The 10,639-nt window shown below is 33.6% G+C and overlaps 1 protein-coding gene across 6 annotated transcripts in view; it reads right to left on the reverse strand.

The window, feature by feature from the left end:
* Positions 1–10,639, reverse strand: part of LOC118440108 (cell adhesion molecule Dscam2) — a 130,637-nt gene that overhangs the window by 23,360 nt on the left and 96,638 nt on the right. Inside the window, exon 11 of one of the 6 annotated variants that reach the window (XM_035862643.2) lies at positions 7,544–7,945. The exons of the other annotated variants lie outside the window; for them this stretch is intronic. Within the exon in view, the coding sequence (XP_035718536.2) occupies positions 7,544–7,945 (402 nt within the window). The remainder of the gene's footprint in view (positions 1–7,543; positions 7,946–10,639) is intronic. 6 annotated transcript variants of the gene reach the window in all.

Genomic DNA, 10,639 nt, shown 5'->3' on the forward strand with positions numbered 1-10,639 from the left:
CTCGCAAAATCAAACGTAAACGCTCAGTGCAGTCAAATCAATAAATGTTGTTCGTGTGTACTTCCAAAGAAAGGAAAGTAAAAAAGAACGAACGGGTCGTGCGAGACTGGCCATCGAAACGAAGGAAGTGCTTTCATCTGAAAAACGAAAAAAGAAAACATGCGTGTTTGTTGAAATAAAATTACATTTGATAAATAATAAGTGTATAAATAAATTCTTTTCGTGGAATTTCATGCAAAGTGACGATAGATCACGAATAAAAGAGATACCAAGCTCTTAAATAAATTATCGATAATAATAATAATAATAATAATAATAATAATAATAATAATAATAATAATAATAATAATAATAATAATAATTAAAAAGTGTGAGTAATCAAACGAGATAATGACATTCCTGATATGTGAGAAAGATTTCATGCGAAAGAAACGTGTTAGAAAGATATAACGACGAAAAAGTCGATATCATTCAAGTATTCCTTTGATATCGATTAGGAAAAGTGCATTTTTGTGTGTTCGTACGTGTATATGTGTGTGTACAAGCAACATTCCAAGTAAAAAAGTATCGACGATAATATAAAAATACAGTGCATAGAAATAACAGCAATAACAACAACGCAAACGATACTTCTAATGCTTTTAACGATTAGAAACAACGATTTAAAAATCGAGACATACGAGAAGAAAAATTATGAAATACTCCTTTAATTCTTTCATCGTCATTCCAAGTTGCTCTGATATAAATATAATATATATATATATATACATATATATATATATGCTTATATGTATACACGTATATACGTATATATACATACATATACATATACATATATATATATATATATTTATATACTTATATATTTATATTTATATATTATATGATACGTAAACATATTATAGGTATGAATATATATGTATGGGTATATAAATATGAGATGATATAAACGTTAACTATGCGAATGCATGCTTTACATCCGTTACAGACATTTGTTGCATTACAGGAGCACAACAACGTCTCGTATAATATATATATATATATATATATATATATATATATATATATATATGTATATATATAGATAATATAAAATTACTACGATACACTACACCTAGGGTATTCATTGAACCCTTTCAAAAGACCGGATAAACGAAAGGACAAAATAAATAGACGTATTTCTAATCTAATTATCAAGAAAATTTGTCGAACCTCGCCTACGTCGGTTCTTCAACAACAACGTATATAATTACTGAAATGATGGTGAGGGAGCGGATGGGTGGGTGAGTGGTTGGTCGTGGTGGGGAAGGGGGTATGGAGCGAAAAGGGAATATACGAAGAAGAAGAAGAAGAAAAAGAAAAAAAAAAAAGATGGAACGATATAAAAAAGTCAACATAATTAAGAGACTTTTTCTGCCTTACCGACTTAGCCGAGTCTATAATCGTGGCGGGAGACTTGTTGAAATACTTATACGAAAGAAGAGGGAAAAAATTGAAAAATTGCAAAATTAAAAGATTAAAAAATTGAAAGATGAAAATGCATTTAATAAAAAATATATATATATATTCTATTTGTCCAATTACGTAAAATAATGATAAGAGTGCCGTTACGTAAAACATGGCGACAAATCTTTACACGGCGATTTCACTTTCGAAAATAGGCATGCAAGATAATAATAATAATAATAATAATAATAATAATAATAATAATAATAATAATAATAATAATAATAATAATAATAATAATAATAATAATAATAATAATAATAATAATAATAATAATAATAATAATAATAATAATAATAATAATAATAATAATAATAATAATAATAATAATAATAATAATAATAATAATAATAATAAAAATACAAGTAATGAAAATAATAATAATGGTAATATTAATAATAACAATAATGATAATAATAATAATAACAATAATAATAATAATAATAATAATAATAATAATAATAATAATAATAATAATAATAAGGATCGATTGATCATTTGGAATAATGAATATTATTAATTATTATGTTATATTACGGACATATGAGTCTCTGCAATGCAGGTATCTCCTGTTGTACTCCTTGCTTTTCAGTCCTAAGATTAAGTTACCTATCGAATGATTTCTTTTCGTTAAGAGAGACATCTTGTCGCCTTGCTTTTTTTCTTTTCTTGTCTTTTTTTTTTCTTTTATTTTTTTGTTTTGTTTTTTTTTCTTTCGTTCCACAAGAAGGATCGATGAACCATCGTGAATAGAAATTCTTCTCGAATAATTCTTCCGTAGATTGAAGAATTTTCTCGTGTCGAAAAATCAGAAACGAATGGAAAATTTTACTCTCATTTTAGACGCTTTCAGAATGCGGGTAATAAGAAAGGGAAACGGTAATAAAATCCAGCTAGGAACTCTACCGTCTTACGATCCTCTTTAATACAATCGTGTAGAGGGATGGTGGGGATGGGGCGAAGGGGCTTTCAGGGGAGAAGGGATGGGTATAACCGGGAGAGAAAAGGACGAAAGCTCGCGGTCGTAATGCGAACCGGATATAAAAATACCACTAAAAATCTACGCTTGCCTGATCGTAAACCTGTTGCGAGAAAGGCAAGCTTCCTCGTAAAACGGAAAACGTTCCCTGTGTCTATGACTGTGAGTGAGGGTGCGCGTACGCCAGCACGTTCCCATGGCAGGCGGTATTCACGTTGATGAACATGGCCACGACTTAAAAGCACATTGCCTCCCATTTGGCCAAGAGAGAACAAACATTATGACTATCTCGAGTACGGCTTCTTACGGCTTTGGTTCCCGTTACTTTCGGAGAGAACGCATTTGTGTAATGACCTGGAAAACTTGTCCCGAGTTTCTGCCTTCTTCTAGTTTACACGTAAGGGTGCTTACACGTACCTGGATGTACATGTGTGCGGGTGTATGTATATATATATGTATGGAATATATATACATATGAAAGAAAATTTTTATTAAAGAGAAAGGAGAGAAGAAAAAAAGAAGATAAACTAACTTTTTTATCACAACGGATAGATAGATAGATAGATAGATAGATAGATAGATAGATAGAGAGAGAGAGAGAGAGAGAGAGAGAGAGAGAGAAATGAATGAAAAGGTAATGCATCGATCAAAGAGCTTCAGTTATCTCAATGTAAAGAAAATATGTTGAAATATTATTAAACGTATAATAACACATTATTTATTATATATATATATATATATATATATATATATATATATAAGTATTTTGTTATATACAATTTATTTACAAAAAATATATACAAGGAGAGAGAGAGAGAAAGAGAGAGGAAAGAAGAAAAGTAAAAAAGTACCATTGTAGAAAGTTAATATCTAGTAAGTTTCAAGATGATGTAAGACGGCAACGTGTACTATTTTATAGACATTAAAAGAAAGATATATGATAGCGAGTAATACGTTGGGAAATTGTAGCCAAAGAAGAAGAAGGAGAAGAAGAAAACGAAGAAGAAGAAGAAGAATAAGAAAAAGAACGAGTCTAAAACGTAACGCTGTTTCAGCTTCGAATCACTGGATATTGGCTTCTTAAAGTGGACTATCTGCTCGTTTCGATCGAACGATACAGTCGATATATATATATATATATATATATATATATATATATATAAGAGAGAAAGGGAGAGAGAGAAAGAGAAAAAAGAGAGAGAGTGTAGAGTATCGACGCCAAAAGTGTTCAACGCAAGGGTAATAATGGAGAATAAATGGGAAGGCACGTGTTTCTTATCGTTGCCGGAATACCGGTGTACACTCAGTTCGCCGTTATCGTTCTTAGCGAGGCCCACCCTCTATTACTATCGTTATCATTTTCAACGTCCTGTTAGCCCTCGAAAATCGCACATCCTATTTTCCACTCCGTCGCACTCCATTTCGTTCTGCAAAGAGACCAAGAGAGGAAAAAAAAGAGAGACAGACAGGGAAAGAGAGAGAGAGAGAGAGAGAGGGAGAGAGAGGGAGAGAGAGAGAAGGGGAGAGAGAGTGAGTGAGTTTTATCTCCGGCCAGTGACTCTATTAAAATTGCGTCAGTGGCAGCAGGATCGTTGAAAAATTCAGGGCACGGCTTTGCCGTTCCGCCTTTTTTTTCCCTCCCACTCTTCTTCTTTCTCTCTCTCACTCTCTCTCTCTCTCTCTCTCTCTCTCTCTTTCTCTCTCTCTCTCACTATCTCTTTTCTACTTTCTTTTTTCCTTTTCTTTTTTCTTTCTTGTTTTTTACTTTTCCTTTTTTTTTTTTATTCTTTTTCCTCTTTTTTGTTTTTCTTTTATCTCATTTCAATCTCTCATAGCTCATACTATAGCTTTTTGAAGGGTAACATAAATATGTATATTATGTCGAACACAAAGTCTTTCTTTCGTATCGTTATCACGTTTGAAACTTTTGTTCATCACGGAAACATTGTAATTTTAAAGGACAGCTCATTATCATGCATCGTCATTCGCTAATTATATATATATATATATATATTTTGTTTTTTTTATTCTTTTTTTGTTTTTCGTATTCATGGCATTATATCCTTTAATTCTACTAACGAGAGGTTGGTAACAAAGTTTCGTTAATAACAAATTTGTTGAAATGTAATCCGCGGCTCGTTACAAGTGCAATGACACTGTATTCAATGAAATTGACGTTATCATTGTTAAATAATTATGTACTGTGATGTTTCATTGTTATATATTGTTTACGTTGATAAGAAATTTTTCGAAAATAGAATTGATATACTAGCAACTATAATATAAAGGATAATGAACTATTCCAGTATATACATATATATATATATATATATATATATATATATATATGTATATGTATATATACGGTCCCGACGAAAGTGTCATAAACGTAGAAATGCGTATCGATGGTAAATTTGTCAATATAAAATTGATCCATTCTCTGATATACACATGTATCGTGATATATATACATATATATATATATATATATATATATATATATATATATATGTATATATATATCCATTGTATTGGAAGAGAAGAGTAGTACAGAATACTCGATATCAAACTTTCGAACATGAAAACGATGACGAATGTGAATACCGACCGCATTGATTTCTACTTCGTAGCATAATTTAAATTTACGGGGTTGCCTTTTATTTCTCTCTCTCTCTCTCTCTCTCTTTTCTCTCTCTTTTTTTCTCTCTCTTCTTTATGTTTTTTTTTTCTTTTATTTTTCTTTGTTTTTTTATTTTTTTTATTTTTTTTTTTTTCGGTAAAATGGCGAACCACTAGCTGCCAACTGGAGTCGTGGGACTTAATGAATATGAATGAAAGGAAGAACATTATGCCGCAACACTACGTCATGGCCTTAATACTCTTGACGTTTTATATAACGAGAAAATACCAAGGCGAGCTCTCGTACCTTCGCTCTCGCCCCTTTTTTCCGGCCGAGATGGCACGTATAAAAAAGGAAGAAAAACTGGAGAAAGAAGGAAAGTCGAAACTTTCGAAGAAGAGAGAAGAATTATGCTTCCTTGCGAGATTACATCGCGGTCGACCGATATCGTTCTTTCTTCCTCTATTTTCTTCTTTTTTTCACTCCCTCTCTTTCTCTCTCTCTCTCTCTCTCTCTCTCTCTCTCCGTTTATCTCTCTACGTCTATCTTTGTCTCGCACACAGTTTCTTGAACTATTTTTCTTCCATGGTTCACCGCATTCCCGTTGGCAAATGGATAATAAATTAATCGAACCGCGTACTCGATTAGCGAGAAAGTGGAAAAGAAAGAAAGAGAAAGAGAGAGAGAGAGAGAGAGAGAGAGAGAGAGAGTACTCCCTCGTTTTATAATCCTATCTGTTTCCCAACTCTGCATAGAGCTAATGAATCCGTGGAAAGACGAAGCTGGCCGTACTGTTTGCGAGCGTGAATAATACATCCCGTATACGGTGGTGTACCGAAGAAAATAGATTAAAAAAAAAAAAAAGAAAAAAAAGAAAAAAATAAAAAAAGGAAATATAGGAGAAGATAAAACAGAAAAGAGATAGATAGATAGATAGACAGATAGATAGATAGAGAAAGAGAGAGAAAAAGAAAGAGGAGAAAAACGATAATTCGCATGGCCATTTACAAGTCAAATCTCTCTAACGATGCGACTCATGGAACGTGCCGCGTAGAAAGGCGGGAAATATAAAAATAAAATTGAATGAAGAAGACGATTATTAAATAGCGTAAAAAAGAAAAGAAAAAAAAAAGGAAAGGGAAAAGAAAAAAGAAATCTAACATTGTTGGTAGAACAACATTTTTGGGAAAAGAAAGAGAAGAATTACGACTATAAAAGTCGTCCATTTACATAGATTTTACTTTGCTTTTGCGTTTCCTTAATAACAAAAAAAAAAAAAGAAAAAGAAAAAAAAAGAGAAAAGCAAAAAAAGAAGAAGAAGAAAATGAAGAAGAAAAGGACAATAAAAGAAAAGAAGAAAAAATAGAGAAAGAAAGAAAAAAATCCATTTAACTAACTAGCTGGCTTCAATGAGATTGAAGAGAAAACGAGGGAAAAAAGAAAAGAAGAAAAAAAGAAAAAAAGGATAAAGAAAGAGAAGTGGTCCATCTGTCTTAGTAAAAATTGGCAGAGATTGTCGAGAGGTTCGTGCTCGTGCCAAAAATCTGAGACTTTCCTAATCAGCGATATCGCAGTTCGGTTAAAATGAAAAAGAAGAAGAAGAGCCGAAGAAGTAAAGAAGAAGAAGAAGAAGAAGAAGAAGAAGAAGAAGAGGAGGAGGAGGAGGAGGAGGAGGAAGAGAAAGAAGAGGAAGGCAAGAAATAAGAGAAAGAGATAAGGGGAAAGTAAGCACGTCGCAGGGCTTGCGATCTCTCGTGGGACGTCATCAGCGAGTTCGATGTGAGAGGTTGTGTGCCGCATCCAAAGGAAAGAAGATTAACGGTAGAGTGAGAAAGAAGGAATGGGAAGAGTAAGGAATAGAAGTGAGGGGAAAGGGAAAAGGACTCGTGTACGTGTCGATGAATCGAGGTTCTTCGATCCTTCTCAGGATTCCATGCATCTCCTTCTTTCCTTGAAGAAGATGTTACCTATACACACACTCCTATATTCGAAACTGCGAACAGAGAGAGAGAGAGAGAAAGAGAGAGAGAGAGAGAGAGAGAGAGAGAGAAAAGAGAAAAAGAATTTCGATGATCAGTAACCTTATGTGATAACAAAAGATAATGAGTAAAATGTAAAGAGAATATGGAATATGTATATATCTATTCTCTCTGTTCGCATTTTTCGAAATAAAATGGTTTATGTACACGGGATACGTTCTTATATACTAAAAATATCGATTAAATATCACATAGATGTATATATATATATACACACACACATATATATATATATATATATATATATATATGTATGTATGTATGTACGTATATATACAGCTAAATGTTAAAATCTCGTTAATCATAGGATTCGAATGCTTTTTTTTATTATTATTTTTTTTTTTTTCTTTTTTTTTTCGTAATATCTGTTTTGTTTGGTTTTTTGGGATGGACACCAACCAGCGACAGAGAGACCGGTCGTATGTTCGGCCGTGCCAGCGACGTTGCTGATCTGGCAAGTGTAGTTCCCGCTGTGCCTAGCGTTGACGCTATTTATCGTGAGGATGCTGGAAAACGGCGTATAGTCGCTTATCTGTATGCCGGCGTTCGTCTCGACGTTGATAACGTCGATGGCTTCGACGGGCTGAACTTTCGCCTGTGCTTTTGGCTGAGACTTCGTTGCCTGAACAGCCACAGACGCGGTCGATGTGCCATCACTTGCTCTGACCTGAATCGGTTTGCCGTCCATCAACCACGTGATGTTGAAAGGCTGGTCACCCTGGCTCGCGGTACACATTAGCTGTGTCCTCATCCCCTCCGTCAGACCGTTTTCGAAATAAAACGGCGAGATCCGGGGCGGAACTATAAACGTTACACGTCTGATGATAATCATGCGACGATCACGTCATCGTATATGTCGTTCTGTAGTAGTAGTAGTAGTAGTAGTAGTAGTAGTAAATATTAGTAGTAGTAGTAGTAGTAGTAGTAGTAGTAGTAGTAATCGTCGTCGTTGTAGTTTCTCTCCATCCTACCTATATAATTACATATAATTTTGCTTTTCTTTTTTTTCTGTTTTTATTTTTTATTTTTTGTTTTTCTTTCTTTTTGATTTTTTTTTTTGGTTTTATTTTCTTTTTTTTCGTTTTTTTTGGTTATTTTTTTCCTCCCTCCTCTCTCCCTTATCATTAGACATCGATATTTATCATGCCGATGAATATTACTTTCAGGAACGTACCGGAGTACGTGCCAAATTTTCCCTCGTTCTCTCGTTCCTTTTCTATCTCCCTCTTTTTTTTCTTTTTTTTTTTTTATATTTTTTGTTCTTTTTTCTTTTTTTTTTTTTCGATCCGTCGTTAGGGGTAGCCTAGGGGTTTTGGCTTCGAAGAAGACTAACGGCAAAAGTTCTCGCAAGGATTTGCACATCTCGCGATTTTAACGATCAATTTTGAGCCCTTCGAATAATTTCTGATATTACACGATCAATTTTATTCAACAACATTGATTAGAACATAAATTATAATTTTTCGTTTTACGAAAGGAACATATTAAACGAAGAAAATAGTTAGTATCAAAGTTGAGAAGTGTGTCTTCTCGAGGAAGAGTTAATGTGAGCAAAAAAGAAAAAAAAGAAAAAAAAAAAAAAAAAAAGAAAAAGGAAAAAAAGAGAGAAAAAAAAAGAAGAGAGAAAAAGAAAAGGAAGGAAAAAAACCAGAGAGTGTAACTCAGTGGTTAAAATAGCGTAACACATATCTGGTTTTGCTTTATACTTTTCTTGTCGCAGCCACCCCTAACAACTTTGTTCCATCTGTAAGCCACGAGAAACGTGACATTATTTTCCTGCTCGCTGTCTGTCTACAGCCTGAGGTGGGCTACTTCTACTACGGTACGCACCAGAGTCAGTTCTAACCGCAAAGTCTCGTCGGCTATTCGTCATAGTAGTAGTAACAGTAGTAGTAGTCATCGTCGTCGTAGGCGTCGTCGTCCTTGTCGTCGTTGTCATCGTTGTCGTCGTCGTTGTAAGAGCTAATGGAAGGCCACGAAGTGTTGGAAACACGCTGCAAATATGTATCTCGTTTATATTCGCCACTCATGAAAAATCTTTTCTCTCATCATCAGCTTCGCCTATTTTTATTCATCCAAACAGAGAGAAAAAGAGAGAGAGAGAGAGAGAGAGAAAGAGAGAGAAAGAGAGAGAGAGAGAGAGAGAGAGAGAGAGAGAGAGAGAGAGTGGGATGAGGACTAAATTTTAACGACACTTGTGCTAAATTTTTTAAGTAAATTTCCTTTTACATTTTTCTTTTATCTTTTCTTCCTTATATATATATATATATATATATATATATATATATATATATATATACATATATATAATATTAATTAATTTAATGATTTCGTTAACGGTTGATACCCTTGTGACGATTTGCATTCTATAAAATTAGATTATAGTTTAATAACCTTGAAAGGCTTAGAGATTATCAAAATCCAGATTATAAAGGATCACGTCGAATATGGATATATTAAATAATTAAAGATAAAATTTATATTACATACGAATATTAATAGAAAATATTCCAATGGGAATGACCTGTCAAATAGAACTTAGAATAAACTTATTCGGTTCGTTGCAATCAAATAAATTTCTTTTTTTATTAAAGTCGATAAAAAATCTAGCCTTTTATTTGGATTCGCTGGTACCTACCTGTCGGACTAAATTAACTGGCTATTTTCTGCTGATTTCACTATTGTTAGCTCACTTGATAGAATGATAAAAATAGCGTGTAGAGTAGAAGAAAAAATCGTTATCCTCTCTCTCTCTTTCTCTCTCTCTCTCTCTCTCTCTCTCTCTCTCTCTCCTTCTTTCTTTCTCTTTCCGCTTGTGAGTATATGCCTCTCTTTTTCGTCGTGACCTTCCAAAGATGAGTCCGTTGCTCGGTTAGTAGAAAAATCAAAGTAAAAAGAAAATTCTCACTCGGTCATAAATATATATTAGTACAGTGTAAAAGATAGAAAAGTGGAAGATATAAACCGTGAATGGATGAAGGAGGGAGAGAGGAGGGGAGGGGAGGGGAAGGGGGAAGAGGATTTTGGCGAACACGTTTATCACGAGCGAATCACGTTATCCATGGAAAATGAACATTTATGACCGAGCGCAACTGTTAATGTCGTACAACGCGTCTTTATGATAAAACTGTTCTCGAGTCAGGTTGAGATAAGCCATACGAGAGAACGAGGAATGCGTTCATAAATTTTTGACCAAGTTCAATTATTCTTGCGCTTCGAGATATTAACTGCGAGCATCGAACTCGTGCTCACTCTTTCTTTTCTTTCCTTATTTTTTTTTCTGCAAAATTTTTTTTCCTCCTCCTTTTCTTTTCGTTTACTTTTTTTTTTTTTTTCTTGCTTTTTTTTTTTGCTTTTCGTTTCTTTCCCTTCATCTTCTTCTTCTTCTTCTTCCTCCCACTATCATCCTATTCCCCAGTCTATCCTAACTTGCCCGTTCCAATGTGCAATAACGAGCACATTTTAACGCAATTACTTTCTTCTTAAACAATTCAT

Source organism: Vespa mandarinia, chromosome 9 (genome assembly GCF_050613455.1).
Source record: "Vespa mandarinia isolate Hongniang chromosome 9, ASM5061345v1, whole genome shotgun sequence".
In the NCBI taxonomy this organism is placed as follows: Eukaryota; Metazoa; Arthropoda; class Insecta; order Hymenoptera; family Vespidae; genus Vespa; species Vespa mandarinia.